The 23,750-nt window shown below is 36.9% G+C and overlaps 1 protein-coding gene across 5 annotated transcripts in view; it reads right to left on the bottom strand.

Moving 5' to 3' along the window:
- The window catches only part of NOX4 (NADPH oxidase 4), a 170,205-nt gene that overhangs the window by 37,453 nt on the left and 109,002 nt on the right, over window positions 1-23,750 (bottom strand). For all 5 annotated transcript variants that reach the window (XR_004053751.1, XM_030918987.1, XM_030918988.1 and 2 more), the window contains exon 12: window positions 9,195-9,255. Coding sequence is in view for 4 of the 5 variants with exons in the window: in XM_030918987.1 (XP_030774847.1) it covers window positions 9,195-9,255 (61 nt within the window). In the remaining variant the exon portion in view is untranslated. The remainder of the gene's footprint in view (window positions 1-9,194; window positions 9,256-23,750) is intronic.

Here is a 23,750-nt window from a genome sequence, read left to right as displayed (position 1 = left end):
CCTATGTATATATATGCTTACATATATATACACACACACACATATATACACACACATACATATTTGCCTATATATATTACATATGTAGGCAAATCTTGTGTCATAAGGTTCTAGGATTCAAATGAAAATGATTTATAATTCTAGAAGAAAATAAAATGATTTATAATTCTAGAAGAAAAAACCCTATCAGTTGCATGCTCTGGTTATATAAAACTATCTTTTTTTTTTTTTTTTTTGGCAAATATTAAGGCCATGTCAAGGTAATACAAAAAACATAATTTTATATTGTCTTACATAAGGGGAAAAAAATCCCTAAACCCATACATGTAATTTTCAGAAGATGAGATGTATGTACAACCAGAGCTAATGAATGAATAAGAACACCAATAGGAAAACAAAATAAGCAACATAAAAATCCTCTACTTGACATGTATTCTCCACAGTATTCCTGTATATTTTCTGAACTATACCAAAATGTATCTACCATCATTCACACGTTATGTGGAATTGAATTAATCTGTATCTTATAATTTATTTCTTTCAAAATAATTATACCATTTTACAGCAATAATGAACTGAGAAATTAGGAAACAACTCCCTCAGTTTGGTATGTTGTAGACAAGGAAACTAAAAACCAACCAGCTGACTGATAGTCTCAAGGTCACATGGCTAGAAAGAGGCAAAGATACTTAAACAAAAGACAAAAACAAAACAAAAACACTCACAGTCCAGGGTTCTTTCCACTGCCATCATACTGCCTGAATCTCTCCTGAGAATATACTGTACTCCCTTTTCTCCCCTCCCTCCTTTTACTTTCTTCTTGCCTAAGGATTACAGGATAAGAGAAAGTTTAGCAGGGTCATATGCCATCTGCATGCCTCAACACCTGGTACTTTTAAATACTGTAAGGTCTGAAGGTAGACAATGCTGTATTAAACAAAGGAAAATTATTTAATGAATCTTTTTATTTTCAGGGGAGCAGAGTGATAAAAGTCTATTTCTGTGATACTCATTATTTTGCTTCTTATTTGTTAAATGAACTATTTAAAAAAAATCAAAAGCAGTTTTTGAAAGAACTACAGACAGACTTCTTGGCCTCTAAATACATCAATGAATCAATGCCTAGAACTGGATTTCTTACAAAATAGAAATTCTCTTTTATTGCCACAGAGGCTAAACTATAACAAAAAAATGAAAGAGGGTGGAAAAAAAAAAAAAAACACTTTCAAAGAAAGTGAAGGCAAATAACAGAGATATTTTTGGATAAACACATTATTGCTACTAAGCTTTCTACAATCCACCTTTTAAGAAAACTGTTATATTTTCATTTGTCATATCAACTGTATTTTTTTTAAATAGTGTTGGCTTTCATCAGAAGAACACCTCAAACTGATCAAGACACAGCTCGATACTAATTCAGTTCCTAGTTTCTGCACAAACTGGATACCTCTCAGGTGTATATGCAAGAAAAAACAGGCCATTTTATCCAAGACCAAGAACCTCCCTGCCCCCCCCCCAAAAAAAATAACAAACAGGAGATTTTCTTTTATGTTTTATGAAGTTCAAATCTAAAGATCCGAGCAAATAAAATCAATGCCATGCAATATACGGGCCTTTAAAGCCCATAGAATACAGCCATGTTGTGAGTCTTCTCTGTTCTTAAATAGAGGATGTCTTGACCGAAGACCAAGACTATGAATCAGGGAAAAACAACAAACAAATACATAAAATGATTAGCAAGTGTATCAAGAAAATGAATACTTTAAAATGTTCCTGATAGTAACCATAATGGCACAAAACCCTTGTCATTTTGCTTCCTTTGAAATTACTTAGTCCATTAACACTAGACTCATTTCGTAAACTGACACATGCCTTCTTAGCCATTCAGTACATTATGTCATGTTTTTTGACATTGATTAATAAATTATGTTACCAAGAAAATCCCTCATAATTCTTATTTTCTTGCACGTTACATAGTAAAATAAAGTAGAAAATACTGGATAACAGAAACTCTAAACAACTTTTACGAACAGAACAATTCTAATAAAAATATAGCTACCCATAAAAACAAACCACTTCACTATAATAACTCTACTTCCAGGTCCAGCAATTGTATAATTTATTTTCAAAACTAAAAAGTAACATTTTGGCCAGGCACAGTAGATCACTCCGGTAGTCACAGCACTTTCGGAGGCTGAGGTGGGCTGATCGCTTGAGCCAAGGAGTTCCAGATTAGCCTGGGCAACATGGCAAAACCCTGCCTCTGCAAAAAAATATAAAAATTAGCCAGGCATGGCGGTCTGAGCCTGTGGTCCCAGTTATTCAGGAGGCTGACATGTGAGGATCCATAGATCCTTCCATAGACCCTGGAAGGTCAAGGCTGCAGTGAGCCACGACCACATCAACTCCAGCCTGGGAGACAGAGCAAGACCTGTCTCCAAAAACCGAAAACAAACAAACAAACAAAAAGTAACATTGTGAAAATTGAATAGAAAACAAAAATTTGATATTTACTTCTATGTTTGGGTTTGTAAAATGGCTAGAATGAATAAAACTTAATGACTAGTGAATTCTTTATTTACTAAGCAATTTTTATATTTCTGTGGCATTTTAAGTGAGCTGTCCCCTACTAAAAACATGACAGCATATATTTAATGTTCATAAAATGAGAAACCAAGGGAAAAACTATTTATCCTCTTTCCTGAGAACAGATAGGCATTTAAATTGTAGTACACATGCAATGTGCTTCTCATTTTCCTGATAAAAAAGTTTCCTTGATTTCTGAGGCTGTAGAATTTACGCCCAGTTCACATACATTGAATTATTTATTATATTGTGATAGCAAATAAGCCATGCTAAGTTTCATCATTATCTTAAATGATTTCCACATAGACTCACATGAGGCTAGAACTACAGTATTTCATTATACAAAGTATATATACTTTAAGCTGTAAAAGGTTTATCCTCATCCTGACACAGATCCATCTAGATATATACATAGGTAGTTGCATCTGTATTTGCCATTTATCTTCCACTGCTAATCACAAGTCAGATCATTATAAAATCAATCATTCTCATAGTTCTGGGGAAATGTAGAAACAGGAAGAATTTAGAAATAGGCCCATTTGCTATGTGCCTGTTTTTGTACACTAACTCTCTCCACTTACTGGTCTCCAATGCACTCAGTAATTCACAGCAATATGTACCATCTCCAAACCTTTCCTTTGCATCTTCCTAATGACATGATTTTTATGAAGCTAACAGTATATTGTTCAGTCCTATTTATTTATTTATTTATTGGCTTCTTGCAGCAACCATAGATCACTCCTCTCCCAAAACTCAAAAGATAAAGTCTTCCATTTGCTTGACATTAAAAAATCTTTAATGTGATGTATTTGCCTCCAGCCTAGTCCTCTTCCTTTTTATTTGATATAACACTGGCAAGGTGACCCATATAAAGGGCAAATTTGATTTCAGTTACTGTTTAAAACTCCTCAAGTATTTTACCAGCATCTTTTGGGAAAAGACCAAGTTTCATAGCAAGATCTACAAGCTCCTCCTTGGCCTAATATTTGGATGCCACCCCAGCCAGGCCACCAATAGCATGACATTTTCCTGACAGTCCAAGCTATTTCACCCTTCTGAGCCACTCAAACTATTTTTTGTTCCTGGAATAATCCCCCACTCTAGGCAAGTTCTATATATCTCTGACACTCAGTTTGGCCCAGAAAGCCTCCCAAGTTTTCCTCCCAGAAACTTGGACATCTTTTATTTGCCCCTGGAACTATATCCCACATGTCTCCAGCAATATAAAACTTCCTCTCTCCATTTCATTCTCATCATTCAAATACGTGTATAAATATATTATAATTAGTATATTGTTATAATTATTATAAAATAATCATATACCTTTAATTTATATCATCCTTGTCCTTATTTCCTCCTTTCAGCTGCTGACTTACTTCTTTATTTTGCTTTACATACAAACTTCTTAGAATTTGTCCATTGGTATTCTGGCAAATGTTTAATAGCCAGGTCTAATAATAGATAAATATATAAGGCCTACTTTATGGTTGTCTTTGTTAGAGAGCTGCTATAACAAAATACCACAAATTAGGTAATTTATAAACAACAGAAATGTATTTATCACAGTTCTAAAGGCTGGGAAGTACAAGATCAAGCCACCAGCAGCTTTGAGGCCTGGTAAAGGCTGCTCTCTGCTTCTAAGATAGTGTCTTATTGCTGTGTCCTTATATAACAGAATAGCAAAAGAACAAAAGGGGAGAAACACACATGGTAGAAGAGCAGAGGAAAGTGAATCAAATCCCTCAAGCCCTTTCAGAAGGCACTAATCTCATCCATGAGGGCTTTATTCTCATGACTTAATCATCTCCTAAAAGTCTCACCTCTTAATATTATCAAATTGGTGATTAAATTTCAACATACGAATTATAGGGGACATATTCACACCATGGGAATGATGTTGGTCAATTTCTGCGGAATAACTACGTCACTGTGAGTGATGGGAAGCTATCAGACATGATCTCACTGACCATAGAGGTGGGAAGACAAGCACCTCTCAAGCCCTGGGAGCTAACCCAAGCACACTGCCAGATTGATCTATATTTATCAGCTCCACATCCTCTCTTACTTTTATTATCTCTTAAATTTTTTAAAGATATATTTTTATAGATATAAAATACTCTCTTACTTTTATTATCTCTTAAACTTTTTAAAGACATATATTTTTAAAATATCTCATTTATGGAGCTATTTCAAACCTGTTCTTTAGTCCCTGTACACTGCAAATGCAATGCCCCTATATATTTCTCCTCTTTATTCGGGGTTCTGTTCAGAGAGCTTTTCTAAACTTGTGTAACAGTGCAGATCCAGGCAGAAACATGACTGCATAATTTAAGCGGACGAAGTTCATTAGAGGGAACTAATGACTCAAGTGAGGGAAGAAGTGAGAAGCCAAATTGAGGATGGTGAAAAAATTCAGAGAGTAGAAGAAAACTACTACCATCCACAGGGGCTGGTAGGACATAGGGTACTACTCTAGTAGTACTATATCCTATACTATACTATAGTAGTACCCTATAGGTAGTAGTGAGGCTACTACAATCTATAAACCATGGCCAAATGGCAGGAGATAGAGTCACACCAAAACATCTCCAAAAAAATTATAAACTCCCCATGGACCAAAACACAATCTCCATAAGAGCGGAGACTTAGTCACTTTTGTTCAATGCTGTATCTCCAGTGACTAATAAACAGTCTGGAAGATAGTAGTTGTTTAACATACATTTGATTATTAGCCAAAGTTAATAGTTTAAATATTATCTTCCACAAATGACTAATCATTGTAATTCACTAGTCATGGCAACAGTAACAACAAAAAGAGTACTTCCAGGCACTACTTTGAGTATGTAGCAGTTGATAATGAATATTATAACCTTAAAGTTTACATTGTATGAATATGAATTATGTAAAATCTGTGAGATTCTATATATCCAAATAAGTTTTATTTATTTATTTATTTATTTATTTATTTATTTATTTATTTATTGGCTTTTTGCAGCAACCAAAAGCCATTCACAGTGATATCTAGTGTAAGGCAGTTGATGTAATTGGCCTAAAATATGTTGTCAAAATAAAGTAATAACATTAATATAATTTTGTGTGGTCATAATTTGACTTTCAAGGAGTTTCCAAAAATAAAAAAAAAATACTTTAAACACATAACACATATTCTGTTTTAATCTTTTCATGAGAAATCTGAATAAAGCCTGAAACATGACTGGCTTCTACAGTGATATAGAAACAACTAAGAGAGTTATTAACTCTTTTGTGGCCCAGTCCTTAACTAAACCTATATTTAAGATTACCTTCACTGTGAGTAGTCAATATATTATGTGACTGAGGCAAATCCATAATAATATATGACCCTGTCTTCTCATTTTTAATCCTCAAAGATAACCATATCTTCTCACTGTAGAAAGCTTTTCCAGAAGACAATACAGGAATTTATACCCAAGATTCATAGAAACATCATGTGATACATGCTACAAGTCCTTTATTGAATATTTACTCACAATTATTGCTAATTCATTAACTGCTGAAGGGATCAATGGCAGAAAGTTTACATTAATTACACGTGGATGTTATGTATTTAATTCTGTTGTAGCACAACACAAACATCTGTGGAATAAGTGGCTATTTAGACCACCAAAATAAGCAAGAGTATAGCATTATCTCAGACATTAATCAATACTAATCATATGTAATGAAGAAATTAACAAAATATTTCTGTACACTTAAAATGATAATCAAGGCAATAATCTCTGACCATATGTTTGAAACTGGAAAGAATGGCTGCTTCTAGAAGAGTAATGGGGTATTAATTCAATTAAAAGAGAAATCTACTTGGGTTATCCACCCCATCTACTCTACTACAATCATTTCAAGAAAAAACGCTGAATCGTGTCTAAAATGTTTTAAGGGTCTTCTAAACTTAACAGGTCTTCCACATATTTAGGAGATGCAACTAGAGGTCTGGTGAAAATGAAAATCTAGACAAGAAATATGAGACTTTGGTGCTTCTTTGTCTTGTGCTGCATAGTTGCTTCCCTTGCTCCTCCGGCACTCTATAGCTAGGTATAGTTTATTAGTCTTGGAGAGATCATTTATGGAGCTATTTTAAACCTGTTCTTTAGTCTCTGTATGCTGTCAATGCAGGACATATTTCAGCAATTAAAAAGTCATATTAAATATCTCTCAGTCAGTTTTAAAAAATAAACCTTTGATATTCAATCTCTTAGGTATCTCTTTGGTATTTCCTATACCTACTCCTCTTAATACCAAGTTTTAATCAATTATTTTAGAATAAAAACCAATGATTCTTGATTTCAAAGGTAATGCTCCTACTTTTCCTTCAATAATTGTAATCTCATTGTAAGGCAGCTAAATCTCTTTGAACTAAAGTGTCTGACAGTGACATGATTATTTAGGTGTTCTCTGCACGACTGCTACGTTTTTTTCCAAGTCAACAAATATTTCAAGTCGACAACAAAGAAGGTCTATTAATTGAAAAGCATCTGACTGGAACTGAACTCTCTGAATAGAATGATCTTGTTTCTTTCGGTGGCATAGTACATTAAAAAAAAGAGGATAAAATTAACACTACTAAGTGTTCATAATAGAGATGATTAAAATAGTGAGATCATTTATTTTAATGAGCTACTGGTAATAGAAAATAACTGTGAAAAAACTCGGTAACAATAGCTAATAACAAACCATCAGGAGTTTCTGCTTAATCTTATGAATTAAATTATGTTTTCATTGTATGTTTTCTTTCAGATATAGAATTCTATCAATTTACCATTCATGACTGAACTTAATTCCTACTATATTGGGATTCTCATCAGAAAAGAGCTTTCCTTATTCTTTATTTCCAGAACAGTGCGGAAAAAAAAAAAAACCACTGTGATTATATCAACTGATATCGAGCATATCGCGATTATTCATATGTTCATACTCCACCAGTGTATATCTATCAGAGGATGACCATGATCTTTTCAATGCTACCATCTGAAAATTATCCTTGTAAGGCTAGTTTTTCATTACTTTAAATGAGTCATTACTGCTCAAAGATCGTTTTAATTCATTTAGATGTTTGCCCATTAAATCCTATGTTGCAGATTTCCTTTCTTTTTTTTTTTTTTTTTAAGTCTCCAATTCTAAACTGGCTACCCTTTCTAAAGACATTACATTTTATACATGCCTCTATTATTTTTTAACTATATGAAATAACCTCCTTATATCAACTACTGTTCTCCTCATTTCAAAACATGTCTTTCTTATTATCTTATCCTTCCCTGGTTTTTTACAGAAATTAGGTTCTTCCTTCTAACGCTACGTTCTCAACTTGTGTTCACAAATTCACTACTTCGAGTTTCCATCCCCACCTCTCCACGGCCTCCTTCCCCTCTGCTTTTAAGTACCTTCAAGTCTTCCCTTGATTTTAATCTGTCCAACTAGCAACCTAATTAATACCATTTTCATCATAGTGCTTCAAATGCTTCAAAAATTCCCTGAAGTCCCTTGGTTGGTTACTCTAATATTTTGCTGAGGCATTCATAATCTTCACCAAGCTGGCCCTAAATGGCTTTTCTATACTACTACCCAGAACAAAATCTTTGCTTTTGTTTGATTGACTTTTTTATGCTTCATTTTGTTTGTCTGACTTTGCTTTTGTTTAATTGATTAAACAATTGGACTCATCCTTTCCAAAGAGAGTTTAATCATTGCCTTTCCTGATTTTTGACAACACTGTGACTTTCACTTCAATTACCTATATCTTTCTTCATTTACCTGACTTCTAAGCTTCATTTCAATTTCTGTCTTTTCTGTGAAGCTTCTCTTACAGCCCTAGACCACATTTAATCTACATTTTTCTGGTTCCCTACAGATTTTACATACGAACTCCTTGTTTAGCACCTAAGAATATTTAAATTTAGTTTTGCATTCATGTTTATATCTGCATTCTTTCCTACAACAACAACATAACCAACTAACAAGCCAACATTTACTGAGTACTCACTTGTCAATTATTCTGGTGGGTCAAGGAAATATTAATATAAGAGTGATTAATGTTTATTTTATTTACTCAGAGCTCTTACTACAATGCATCTCTCAGGTAATAAAAAGTATTTGCTGAAGACAAGTAAAGTATCACCAATAGGCCTGCTGTTAAAATTTTCTATTCCAAAGATACTGCTACATATACAGGAACACCACAAAAAATGTCATGCAAGAACTGGAAGATTTGTGTGATCTCAATATCAGGTGTTGATTACTTTGACTTATGTTTTCTAAAAACACATTTCAGCATTCTCACTATTGCCAGCACGTCTGACAAGTAGGTAGAAACCTATGATTTGCAAGCACACTGAACAGTATATTATTAATAATTATTGATATCAAAGGTATTCTGATTGCAAAAAAATGCATCCTAAAAGAGAAAACATAGATGTCAAAACTGTACAAGCCAAAAATAAATAAATAAATAAAACAGAACAGCTTGAAACACATACACATCTCTATACATGCTGGTAGTTATACTAATACACATTCAAATTATTACATTCCATGATTTTCAAAGACCGTATCTTAAAACTGTATGTTCTACATACCTGTCCAGTCTCCTACTATTTTAAGATGAACCCCAAATGTTGCTTTGGTTTCAGTTGGACACTAAAAAAAAAAATACTAGAATCAATGTTGATTAATAATTACATAATATGAAACTATAATTCAATTACAACTTTTATCCTGATGGCAAATCCCCCAAATCAATATATAATAGGAAGGAACAGACCAAAATCTATATAGATCCTTATTAGTGGAAGAAAAAGAATCAATGTCAACAGATCAATGAGACAATCTACATTCCTCTAAAACCCTAAAATACTTACATAAAACAATAAATCATACATGTTGAAATTGCTAGTGCATTTTATTTAACCACAAATCTTGCTAAAACATCTTCTAAGTTAAAATATATATAAGAAACGCCAGTTTTTAATCACAAAGGAAGAAACAAAAACTAATGCTTTTTTGTATCCTTTTCTCCCTAGATATTATATACTTATCCTAAGAAATTCCAAGGAGAAAAAATTTTTAATATGACATGGATTTTCCATGCCCAACAATTATGCTGCTACTGAAATAACTCTATTTCATTCCCTCCCTTAATTATCAGAAGAAATCTGGAGTGGTGCGGGTATCTGGGGAAGGGAATGAGTTGTGGAAGTGTAAGTAAAAAAAGTGCTTGTAGTCCTATATTTAGGAAACCTAGAAAATATCCAGGTAGTCAAAATGAAAGAATAAAATTTAGTTTACATTAAGAAAAATGAAAAATTTCTTCTCACTTTCTGGATTCCTACTCACTTATCCTTAATTCCAAAATTTGAATAATGGTTTTTTCATAACTCATTTGGTAACAATATCTGACTTGAATTAATGGGAGGCTAATATTTCTGTGTAAAAACTCATACATAAATATTGTCCTACAGAATTATTAACTTGTTTGAGCATGCTGACTAACATCCTGTTGGAGATATTAAGTATGATATGAAATATGCATACCTTTTAAAGTCCATAAAATCTGAATTCTAATAATGCACCTAAACTAAGGGCTATGGTTAAGGGACCATCTATCTGCCTGTGACTACCCAGCTTTTATCAAGTATCATGTGCCACGGGAAGTGTTAAGTGATTTATTTTCAAAATCTACAATAAATTTACAGAATTGTCTTTTATAGATAAGAAAATTGAGTAATTGAGGCTTAAAATATTGACTTGCCCAATAAAAAGACAAGACAAAATTTGGATCCAGGTCTGTTAATTATTAATTATTGCAGGTCACTGTCTCTATAAAGCAAAGATACATAAAATGGGTGAGAGTTGTGTAAGAAATCAAATGAAATAGGAGGAAAAAAGGCACGTGTTGATCATTAGTAGAATCGGTATGCCACAATATGAATTAAAAGGAAATACAGGCTGAAGTTATAGCACAGGTGAAAGAAAATGGCAGTGGAAGGGCCTTGTGATTAGTGATTGGGTCACATAGAGCAAGTCCAAGACTTCAGAGCTCACTGCGTTGACTAGTTAATGCAGGTCATTTAGGGATGGTATAAGAAGAGAAATAAATGAAGATAAGGTACCATATCTTATGTTAACAACTCATTAGGCAAAAAGGAAAGGTAGCCTGAAAAATCAGTGAAAACACTAAACATAAAGGTAGGTATTTGTCATTGATTAATAATAAATTATGAACAAACTAAAAGCACATAATCTATGTCCAAGGATTGGAATTAACGTACCATGGAATGTCCAAACTACTACTTTACAATCAGTGTTTCTTATAGGATTATTCCTGCTAACAGTAGTATAAAATATTAAAGTAAATTGAAATATTTTTAAATGACATTGTTTGAACATATTTATTATTAAAATTATATTGTTTTATTTATGTGTGATTCTGTACTTAATTGTTTTATTTACATTGTAACTTTTGTTGTTGTTGTTGATATGGAGCCTCACTCTGTCACCCAGGCTGGAGTGCAGTGGCTCGATCTCGGCTCACTGCAACCTCTGCCTCCCTGGTTCAAATGGTTCTCCTGCTTCAGCCTCCCAAACAGTTGGGATTACAGGTGTACGCCACCATGCCCAGCTATTTTTCTTGTGTTTTTAGTAGAGTTGGGGTTTCACTATATTGCCCAGGCTGATCTCAAACTCTTGGCCTCATGTGATCCATCCACCTCACCCTCCCAAAGTGCTGAGACTACAGGCATGAGCTACCACACCCAGCCCACAATATGATTTTTAATAACTCCGAAAGCAAACAGTTTTGTCATCAGCAAACCTCCAAATAAAATATTATCTGCAAAAACAACCCACGATGTTACTATGTACTACTGAAGGCTGGCCAGAGTCTCTGTATAATAAAAGTTGTAGCTCTCAGAATGCAAGATACCCAACAGAGATCTGAGCTACCAATCTGATTGTCCACATGTCACTGGATGTCCTTCACTGTAAACTATATCTGAAATTATGAAAAGATGACTTATAGCCAAGAAGATATCAGAATGGAAGGCAAAGAATGTTTGTCCTTGTGTGCCTGAGGGTACATGTGGCTTGAGTTAATCTCATAATGTATTCTAAAATAAAGTACATATTTTGTCAAACATTCATGTCTCTATTCAATTTTTTCAAAGCAGATATTGTAAAAGGTAATTACACACAATGTTTAACATCTCATTGGGTATCATAGGAGACTGTAAACTTCTCTTTTCTAAGTACCAGTCCAAGGTACCAAAATATCTTTGAATGCCAGTCTGGTTTTGAATGGATAAAACAAAATATTGTTTCTCTCAACCTCTTGGAAATGAGGTCTTTGTAAGTCACTGATACTTCTCCAAGCTACGACAGACTATAACAGTCTTTAAGCATGTGACCTCATATTTGCAAGGAGGCTTCAAAGAATAACATAAAGAATGAATTCAGTGTATGTGGTTTGAAAACGTGAATGAAGATCTTGGAATCACATTTTAGTATCTTTGCATAAAAAATATCCAGATTCACTAATATTGGCTAGATCACATTGTGGTGATTCATTGTTTTCTCACTGTCTTTTTGTTTTAGAAAACGATGCAAAGGGAAGAAATAATACAAGTATTGATATCTATAGCTCTATTGTTTGTCCTAAAACATGAATAAAAAGATATGCTTATGGCAATTTTTCAGTTAAAAAAGTTACAGAATAATATGTGTAGTTAAGCACATATTAATATTAAAATAAAAAGATGGCTGGGCAGGGTGGCTTACGTCTGTAATCCCAGCACTTTGGGAGGCCGGGGCTGGTGAATCACGAGGTCAGGAGTTCAAGACCAGCCTGACCAAGATGGTGAAACCCTGTCTCTATTAAAAATACAAAAAATTAGCCGGGTGTGGTGGCGGGCGCCTGTGGTCCCAGCTACTCAGGAGGCTGAGGCAGGAGAATGGTGTGAAACCGGGAAGTGGAGGTTGCAGTGAACTGAGATCATGCTACTGTACTCCAGCCTGGGTGACAGAGCGAGACTCTGTCTCAAAAAAAGTAATAATAATATTAATATTAATAATAATTAGCTAGGCACAGTGGCAGGTGCCAGTAATCCCAGCTACTTGGGAGGCTAAGGCAGGAGAATTGCTTGAACTCGGGTGGCAGAGGTTGCAGTAAGCTGAGATCACACCACTGCACTCCAGCCTGGGTGACAGAGTGAGATTCTGTCTCAAAATAAATAAATAAATAAATAATAAAAGACAGACATTTGTGCTTTTCTCATTGAAGAGATTATATAATCAAATTTTCGGAATACTAACTTGAGAAGTATAATTGAAGACAGAGAAAACAAGAACTCTCATAATTATTTCATACACAGCTATGCTTTAAAATTTATCACAAGGCTTTGCTATGATAATAATTTTAGGTATTTTGAAGTTTAAATTTAACTGTAAACATTAAAATGTTGCTGAATCTCTTTAGTTTCTTTGACATAAAAATAAAGCTTGGATCAGGTCGTCCTTAATATAAATTCTAGAATACACATCCACCTAAGTCTAAGGATAAGAAAAATAAAAAGTGACAATTTGACTGTAACAACAGATCTGGAGAAATGTGTGTTTTAATATCCTGGAGAAAGTATAATCTTTACCTTCCAATTATTTATTCAATATGGCATTGGGTTTTTAATGTGCAAAAATGACTAGTAATTTTATAACAGTCCCACAGTATATAAAAAGATGTTTGTAACTTATATGTTTGGGAATTAAATGTAAAAATGATGTCACTGCACATTATTTTTAAATAAATATGAATTTATTCAATATAAAACAAATAAGCTACATTTTTTTGTTTATAAATCAAGAGCCTTTTAATAAACATTAAAAATGATTCCAAAATAGCAACTTTTCAATAACTAAATGTGTTAAACCTGAGAAAGTGATCACATAATATGATGTTCTTTAATCATTTTTGTCAAGTCTTTCTTTTAACCCTTTCTTCCCAAGTTCTTGGCTTCATATTTTCTACTGCCTGTTAGACATTTATATCTGAAATTCACTCTAAATTTACTGTACCTAAAATTACTATTGTGTCTGGAAATAGAACCTATATCCTTCTCAGAGTCTCAAATCTCTCTGAGTGATACCACTTATTTCTCTTGCCAGCATTCAATCACCTGTCGTTTCCTTTCAAACAGGCTTCCCAAAGAAAACATCTGATCACAGTGATCTCCTATTGATTAACCTTTTGTGTTCCCCTGTGAAAAAACACCTATATTCTTTCTGTCCTATTGCCTATGGCCAAACACATCTGTTTCCAATTCTTTCTGGCTTTATATTCCAGGTTTCTCCTTTATTTACTCTAATCGAGCTAAACGAATACTTACCAACTAACACATTTTCTCATTCCTTCATCTTCACACATACTAGCCTACTCATTTAGAGTGACTTCTTTTCCATTTCTTATGTTGAATCCCAGCAACTTTTCAAGGCTTATCTTAAAGCCATCATTTCATAAAGATATCCTGATTTTTCCTGCCAAGAAAATTCTCACTTCCCTGAACCCTTAGATTATTAGTATGACTCTTATACTCCTTATTACAGTCTAGCTCTTTATTTTTACATTATTTTTTCTGTATTAATAAACTGTAAATGTCTTGAGATCAAGAACTCTTTCTAAATCATTATTACATATTACCTTGCACATAGAGGGTATCGGTTGAGTAAATATTATAATATCAATGGAATAGTAAATAGTAGATGAAAAATATAGGAGAATTAACCTGAGAATGAATAAAAACGTCAAAGGTGGGCAGCTCTTCGAGAATTAATTTATTCACTCAAGAAATATTTATTTAGTGTCCAAAATACTCCAGAGAGTATTATGCTAGGAGCGCATGCAATTTCACAACTGAAACTTGTTCTAAATGTCTGAGAGGAGATAACGTGGAGTATTGAATCTTCCACAATTAATGCAACATCATGACAGTAAACATTTTGACAAATTAAAACTTTAATGTTTTCGCATTTATATGAAAGAAAAAAGTGTTCAATTGTATATTTGAATGAAAAATACATTCAATATTAAAAAGAAAGTTTCTGGAAGAATATGTAAGTGGAATTGTTATTAACTTGGATTGAACATGTGCATTTATCTCAGGTCCCTTAGGCAAACAGAATACTAAAATAACAATTTAGAGATATAAAAACAGATGCCACAATGGCAAAAATAACATGGGGAGTGATAAGAACAATAAAGAGATGTCAACACATTTTTGAAAAGTGACAAGTGGATGAGGTGGCCGTTTAGGAACTGATTAAACAAAACATATGAAGCCAAAGTCCCACTGCCTTCAAACAGAGATTACCTTGAGAAGTAAACCCATCTTTTGATCACAACACTGGAAAAACCCAGGTATCAGTGTAATAGGGGGAAGTTAGAGTCAGGGTTCATCATTTAAAAGAAAAAATCTGTTTGTGTCTGTATATGGGGTAATTTTATACCCAGATTCACTTTGCTCTGATCACAAGCCATGCAACGACTACTCCACAAACCCAAAGACAAGGAGGGGTGAAATACAAAGGCTCTATGTATAGAAATAACTGATCATGGAAGGCAGGGCTGAGATGCCAGTCATTCACTGAACAAATATTTAATGAAAGCACTCTAAGTGTCATCTCAAAATAACACTTCCTAAGTGGAGTTGCACAAATTTCCATCAGAACCTCCTCTCCAACCCCAACCTTCCCTATCTCAATTAATGAAATTCCAGTTGCTCAGACCAAAAACTCTAGAGTCAGCCTTGACTTCACTTCCCTTCACATTACATATACAATCCATGGAATACATTTTGTGAACTCTAATTTTAAAGTATATTCAGAATATGACCACTTCTCACCACTTCCACTATCACCACCCTGGTCAAAAAAATCATCATACCTCAACTGGATGACTGCAACAGCTCCTAACTGGACCCCCTGCTTCTGCACTTGCTTCCCCTCATCTACTCTTAACACAGCAGCCATAGTGACCCTGTTGAAAAGCAAGCCATATCATGTCATTTCTCCACTCACACTCTCCCATGACTCCTTTACCAATCAAAGTAAAAGTCAAAGGCCTAAATGTTCTGGATACATGAACCTGAATTACAGAGTTAAAATCTGGGCTAGGAATATAAACCTGGGACAGGAAAGCATATGGATGCATCAATAAGATGAGAGAGACTACCTGAGAAATGTGTACAGCTAGAGAGGAAAAGAGGCTGAAGAAATGGACACTGGTATATTCTAATACTTAGAGCTTGTGGGGATGACAAGGAACAACAAAAATAGACTGAGTGAAAGTAGCCAGAAAATGTGGAGAAAAACAGATAAGTAGAAAAACTGTTTCAGTAAAGTGAATGATCAGCTGCACTAAGAACTGCTTGTTGGTCAAGCCCATTGAAGAGTGAGAACTGAACAATAACATGGTCACTGCTGAACCTGGAAATGGTTTAATGGTGTGCTGTAGGCAAACGTTGGTTGATTTAAGAGAATAAGAGGAAAGGAACTGGATTGCTGAGACAGGGAGCAGTAGCTAGAAGGGATGTGAGTCAGGAAAGAAACTTTTATTCATCATTTCCTTTTGGTACTTAGGTAAAAAGAGGCACCCAAAAATAAGGATTGAATAAATTAAGCTCGATATTCAATAGATTTACTCTAAATACATTAACCTTCTAAAGTTCATACTTATCATGCAGACTCTCATTAGACACTAAGGGAATATTTTCATTTCCCCTGGAAAAAAACTCAAACTAGAGCAATTAGATGATGTTTAAGTCTCAAGAAACTCAGATGTCCTATTAATTTTTCATGAACCTTAATCATGTTCTCTGGAAATTTTCACCACTCTGCTTCATCTATGGTTAAAATACATTGTTGCCATGCTAACCTATCATGTACCCCAGCTGATTTTTGACAAGCAATAAAATTATGAAACCATAGAGCAAAGCAATTTTAAAGATTTAAATGGATGAGAGCAAGACCAGAGATCAAAACTGCTGCAGACTTCCTGGTTTCATTTAAACCCGTGAAATTAAATAAACAATAGCAATAAAATTTTGCCAGTCTTGGTGAGATCCACAGCAATTCTTGCCTGGTTTTCATTGAAAACTGGAAAAACTATTCCCATAGTGACCGGCTAAAAGATTAAAAACACACAGTAGAAAAATGATGGTTAGTGCAAGCATGCTATGTAAAAGTACAGACAATAACAAACTAACAGCTAGACATGCCTCTGACTCACGGAAAAATATGTGAAATCAGGTTATTCAAGCTTAAAAACAATGAATCACACAACTTAGAATACAGATGTCAGGAAAGCATGTTTGTGTCAGGTCTTTGAGTCCAAGCCTGCATGCTAATGTCAGGCCTCTTAGCCTAAGCCTGCACGTATACATCTAGATGGCCTGAAGTAACTGAAGAATCACAAAAGAAGTGAAAATGGCAGATTCCTGCTTTAACTGATGATATTACCTTGTGAAATTCCTTCTCCTGGCTCAAAAGCTCCCCCACTGAGCACGTTGTGACCCCCCACCCCTGCCTGCCAGAGAACAACCTCCTTTGACTGTAATTTTCCATTACCTACCCAAATCCTATAAAACGGCCCCACCCCTATCTCCTTTCCTTGACTCTCTTTTCAGACTCAGCCCACACCCAGGTGATTAAAAAGCTTTATTGCTCACTCAAAGCCTGTTTGGTGGTCTCTTCACATGGGCGCACATGACATTTGGTGCCATGACTCAGATTGGGGGACCCCCACCTTGGGAGATCAATCCCCTGTCCTCCTGCTCTTTGCTCCATGAGAAAGATCCACCTACGACCTCGGGTCCTCAGACCTACCAGCCCAAGGAACATCCCACCAATTTTAAATCGGGTAAGCAGCCTCTTTTTACTCTCTTCTCCACCCTCTCTCACTATCCCTCAACCTCTTTCTCCTTTCAATCTTGGTGCCACCCTTGAATCTCTCCCTTCTCTTAATTTCAGTTCTTTTCCTTTTCTGGTAGAGACAGAGGAGACACGTTTTATCCATGAACCCAAAGCTCCAGCGCCGGTCACTGACTCAGGAAGACAATCTTCCCTTGGTGTTTAATCACTGTGAGGACGCCTGCCTGATTATTCACCCACATTTCAGAGGTGTCTGATCACCACGGGGATGCCTGCCTTGATCCTTCACCTTAGTGGCAAGTACCACTTTCCTGGGGGGCAAGTACCCGCAACCCCTTCTCTCCATGTCTCTACCTTCTCTTTTCTCTAGGCTTGCCTTCTTCACTATAGGCAACTTTCCACCCTTCATTCTTCCTTATTCTGTCTTAGCCTGTGTTCTCAAGAACTTTAAACCTCTTCAACTCACACTTGACCTAAAACCTAAATGCCTTATTTTCTTCTGTATTGCCACCTGACCCCAATACAAACTCAACAATGATTCCAAATAGCCAGAAAATGGCACTTTAAATTTCTCCATCATACAAGATCTAGATAATTCTTGTTGTAAAATGAGCAAATGGTCTGAGGTGCCTGACATCCAGGCATTCTTTTACGTATCAGTCCCTCCCTAGTCTCTGTTCCCAGTGTGACTCACCCCAAATCCTTTTTTCCCTCCCACCTGTCCTCTCAGTCCCAACCCCAAGCATCACTGAGTCTTTTCAATCTTCCTTTTCTGCCGACCCATTTGACCTCTCCCCAGCTCCCCAGACTGCTCTTCCTCAGGTTGCTCCCCACCAGGCTGAATCAGGCTCCAATTCTTCCTCAGTCTCCACTCCCCCACCCTATAATTCTTCTATCACCTCCCCTCCTCATACCCAGTGTGGCTTACAGTTTCATTCCATGACTAGCCCTCCCCCACCTGCCCAGTAATTTCCTCTTAAAGAGCTGGCTGGAGCTAAAAGCATAGTCAAGGTTAATGCTCCTTTTTCTTTATCCAACCTCTCCCAAATCAGTTAGCGTTTAGGGTCTTTATCATCAAATATAAAAACCCAGCTCAGTTCATGACCTGTTTGTCAACAACCCTTAGACACTTTACTGCCCTAGACCCAGAGGGGCCAGAAGGCCGTCTTATTCTCAATATACATTTTGTCACCTAGTCAGCTCCTGACCTTAAAAAAAGCTTCAAAATTAGTATCAGGCCCTCAAACCCTACAACAGGAATTAATTCACCTCACCTTCAAGGTATAAGATAATAGAGAAGAGTTGCAATTACTTGCCTCTGTTATAAGTGAAACCCCAGCCACATTTTCCAGCACACAAGAAATTCAAATTGTCTAAGCCACAGCAGTCAGGCATTCCTTCAGGACCTCCTCCCTCAGGATCTTGCTTCAAGGGCCAGAAATCTGGCCACTGGGCCAAGGAATGCCTGCAGCCCATGATTCCTCCTAAGCCATGTCCCATCTGTGTGGGACCCACTGGAAATCAGACTGTCCAACTTTCCCAGCAGCCACTTCCAGAGCCCCTGGAACTCTGGCCCAAGGCCCTCTGCCTGACTCCTTCCCAGGTCTTCTCAGCTTAGTGGCTGAAGACTGACACTGCCTGATTTTCTCTGAAGCCTCCTGGACCATCACAGATGCTTTGGGTAACTCTTACAGTGGAAAGTAAGTCCATCCCCTTCTTGATCAATATGGAGGCTACCCACTCCACATTACCTTCTTTACAAGGGCATGTTTCCCTTGCCTCCGTAAGTGTTGTGGGTACTGACAGCTAGGCTTCTAAACTTCTTAAAATTCCCCAATCTGATGCCAACTTGGACAACATTCTTTTATGCACTCCTTTTAGTTATCCCCACCTGCCCGGCTCCTGTATTAGGTTGAGACATTTTAACTAAATGATCTGCTTCCCTGACTATTCCTAGGCTATAGCCACACCTCACTGCCACCCTTTTCCCCAGTTCAAAGCCTCTTTCACATCCTCCCCTATTATCTCCCCACCTTAATCCACAAGTATAGGATACCACTACTCCCTCCTTGGCAACCGATCATGCACCCCTTACCATCCCATAAAAACCTAATCACTCTTAACCCATTCAACACCAATATGCCATCCAACAGCACACTTTAAAAGGATGAAAGCCTGTAATCACTCGCCTGTTACAGCATGGCCTTTTAAAGCCTATAAACTTTCCTTACAATTCTCTATTTTACCTGTCCAAAAAACCGGACGAGTCTTACAAGTTAGTTCAGGATCTGCGCCTTATCAACCAAATTGTTTTGCCTATCCACTCCATGGTGCCAAACCCACATACTCTCCTATTCTCAATACCTCCCTCCACAACACCTCCACAACCCATTATCCTGTTCTGGACCTCAAACATGCTTTCTTTACTGTTCCTTTGCACCATTCATCCCAGCCTCTCTTAGCTTACACCTGGACTGACCCTGACACCCATCAGGCTCAGCAAATTACCTGGGTTGTACTGCCACAAGGCTTCACGGACAGCCCCTATTACTTCAGTCAAGCCCAAATTTCTTCCTCATCCATTACCTATCTTGGCATAATTCTTCATGAAAACATACATACTCTCCCTGCTGATCGTGCCTGGCTAATATCCCAAACCCCAACCCCTTCTACTAAACAACAACTCTTTTCCTTCCTATGCATGGTTAGGTACTTCTGCCTTTGGATACCTAGTTTTACATCCTGACTAAATCATTATATAAACTTACAAAAGCAAACCTAGGTGACCCCATAGATCCTAAATCCTTTCCCCACTTCCCTTTCCATGCCTTAAAAAATAGCCCTAAAGCTGCTCCCACACTAGCTCTCCCTAACTCATTCCAACCCTTTTTCATTACATACAGTCAAATTGCAGGGCTGTGCAGTCAGAATTCTTACACAAGAGCCAGGACCACACCTTGTAGCCTTTCTGTCCAAACTACTTGACCTTAACTGATTTAGGCTGGCCCCTACATGATTCCAGATACCACACCTGATCCCCATGACTGTATCTCTCTGATCCACCTGCCATTCACTCCATTTTGCCATATTTCTTCTTTCCTGTTCCTCACCCTGATCACACTTGGTTTATCGATGGCAGTTCCACCGGGCCTAATTGCCACTCATTAGCAATGGCAGGCTATGCTATAGTATCTTCCACATCTATCCTTGAGGCTACTGCTCTGCCCCCCTCCACTATGTCTCAGCAAGCCGAACTCATTACCTTAACTCAAGCCCTCACTCTTGCAAAGTGACTATATGTCAATATCTATACTGACTCTAAATATGTCTTCCATATCCTGCACCACCATGCCGTTATATGGGCAGAAAGAATTTTCCTCATTAAACAAGGGTCCTCCATCATTAATGCCTCTTTTATAAAAATTCTTCTCAAGGCCGCTTTACTTCCAAAGGAAGTTGGAGTCATTCACTGCAAGGGCCATCAAGAGGCATCAGATCCCATCACTCAGGGTAATGCTTACTGCTGTTAAGGTAGCTTAAAAAGCAGCTAGTATTCCAATTTCTGTCTCTCATGGAAGTTTTTCTCCTTCTCATTGGTCACTCCCACCTACTCCCCAACCGAAACTTCCACCTATCGATCTCTTCCCACACAAGGCAAATGGTTCTTGGACCAAGGATCTCCTTCCAGCCTCATAGGTCCATTCTATTCTGTCATCATTTCATAACCTCTTCCATGTAAGTTACAAGCTGCTAGCCCACCTCTTAGAACCTCTCATTTCCTTTCCATCATGGAAATCTATCCTCAAGGAAATCACTTCTCAATGTTCTATCTGCTATTTGACTACTCCTCAGGGATTGTTCAGGCCCCCTCCCTTCCCTACACATCAAGCTCAGGGATTTGTCCCTTCCCAGGACTGGCAAATTGACTTTACTCACATGCCCTGAGTCAGGAAACTAAAATACCTCTTGGTCTGTGTAGACACTTTCACTGGATGGGTAGAGGCCTTTCCCACAGGGTCTAAGAAGGCCACTGTGGTCATGTCTTCCCTTCTGTCAGATGTAATTCCTTGGTTTGGCCTTCCCACCTCTATACAGTCTGATAATGGACTGGCCTTTATTAGTCAAATCACCCAAGCAGTTTATCAGGCTCTTGGTATTCAGTGGAATCTTCATACCCTTTACTGTCCTCAGTCTTCAGGAAAGGTAAAATGGACTAATGATCTTTTTAAAACACACCTCACTTAAAAAGGACTGGACAATACTTTTACCACTTGCCCTTCTCAGAATTCTGGTCTGTCCTTGGGATGCTACAGCATACAGCCCATTTGAGCTCCTGCAGGGATGCTCCTTTTTATTAGGCCCCAGTCTCATTCCAGACACTAGCCCAATTTGAACTGCACCCCAAAAACTTGTCATCCCTACTATCTTCTGACTAGTCATACTCCTATTCACCATTCTCAGCTACTCAGAAATATTCTGCCCTTGTTTACACTGCCAGTTTACACTTTTCCTTCAAACCATCATAACTGATATCTCCTGGTTTTCCCTCAAACCGCCACCCTTAAGTCTCTCTAAAAGTGGATAGATGATCTTTGCTGACAGGGTACACTCAAATAATAATAAAGTGGATAGATTATATTTGCTGACAGGGTACACTTCACCTTGATGAAGTCCTATTCTTTACTTTTATATGCACTCTTATTCTCGTTCCCTTCTTATGCCACCCTCTACCTCTCCCCAGCTATCTCCACCACACTATCAATCTCACTCACTCTCTCCTAGCCATTTCTAATCCTTCTTTAACAAACCATTGCTGGCTTTGCATTTCTCTTTCATCCCAAATCGCCAAGGACTTGACTTACTCACTACTAAAAAAAAAGAAGACTCTGTATTTTTAAATGAAGAGTGTTGTTTTTACCTAAATCAGTCTGGCCTGCTGTATGATAACATAAAAAAACAAAACAAAACTCAAGGATAGAGCCCAAAAAGCTCACCAACCAAGCAAATAATTATGCTGAACCCCCTTGGGCACTCTAATTGGATGTCCTGGGTCCTCTCAATTCTTAGTCCTTTAATACCTGTTTTTCTCCTTCTCTTATTTGCATCTTGTGTCTTCCATTTAGTTTCTCAATTCATACAAAACCATATCCAGGCCATCACCAATCATTCTATTGACAAATGTTTCTTCTAACAACCCTACAATATCACCTCTTACCACAAAATCTTCCTTTAGCTTAATCTCTCCCACTCTAGGTTCTCATGCCATCCCTAATCCCGCACGAAGCAGCTCTGAGAAACATTGTCCATTATCTCTCCATACCACCCAAAAACTGTCACTGCCCAAACACTTTACCACTATTTCATTTTGTTTTTCTTAATACAAGAAGACAAGAATGTCAGGCCTCTGAGCCCAAAGCCTGCATGTATACATCCAGACGACCTGAAGTAACTGAAGAGTCACAAAAGAAGTTAAAATGATTGGTTCCTGCCTTAACTGATGACATTATCTTGTGAAATTCCTTCTCCTGGCTCAAAAGCTCCCTCACTGGGCACCTGTGACTCCAGCCCCTGCCCATCAGAGAACAACCCCCTTTGACTGTAATTTTCTACTACCTACCCAAATCCTATAAAACAGCCCCACCCCTGTCTCCCTTTGCTGACTCTCTTTTCAGACTCAGCCTGCGTCCACCCAGGTGATTAAAAAGCTTTATTGCTCACACAAAGTCTGTTTGGTGGTCTTTTCACATGGACACTCATGACAGTTTGTTCCTGAATAAAAATAATAACAGAAGAATAAAGAGGTATTCATGTAAACATCGATTAATTACTACTATTTAAAAGGCAGATTCTGCATTATTTCCATAATTGAGAATCCATGAAATTAATGTATACCTCAGCTAAATATGAAGATACGCTACATTTTGTAGTAAGCACTAGGTTTCATGCTTTCTTAAGTTAGGACTTTTTCCAATCATCTGTAATTTATACAGGTAAAATAGGTGAGCACAAACCTTAATAAAGGATTTGATTTGGTAGATAGTCTTAAATTTGGTAATCACAGAGCACAGCTGGAAAATACTTGCAGACATCCATTCCATAGTTGAAGAACAAAATGTTACATTCTACACAGGTTTCAAATCAATAAAGGTGTAAAGTGGGAGAAGAGTCAACAAATGGGTTCCGGCTATTGATTGTATTATTTTGGTTACTTTGGTCACTTC

The sequence above is a fragment of the Rhinopithecus roxellana genome, chromosome 15 (assembly GCF_007565055.1).
Source record: "Rhinopithecus roxellana isolate Shanxi Qingling chromosome 15, ASM756505v1, whole genome shotgun sequence".
NCBI lineage: Eukaryota > Metazoa > Chordata > Mammalia > Primates > Cercopithecidae > Rhinopithecus > Rhinopithecus roxellana.
The sequence above is the reverse complement of the archived record's forward strand: the minus strand, read 5'-3'. Positions and strand labels throughout refer to the sequence as shown.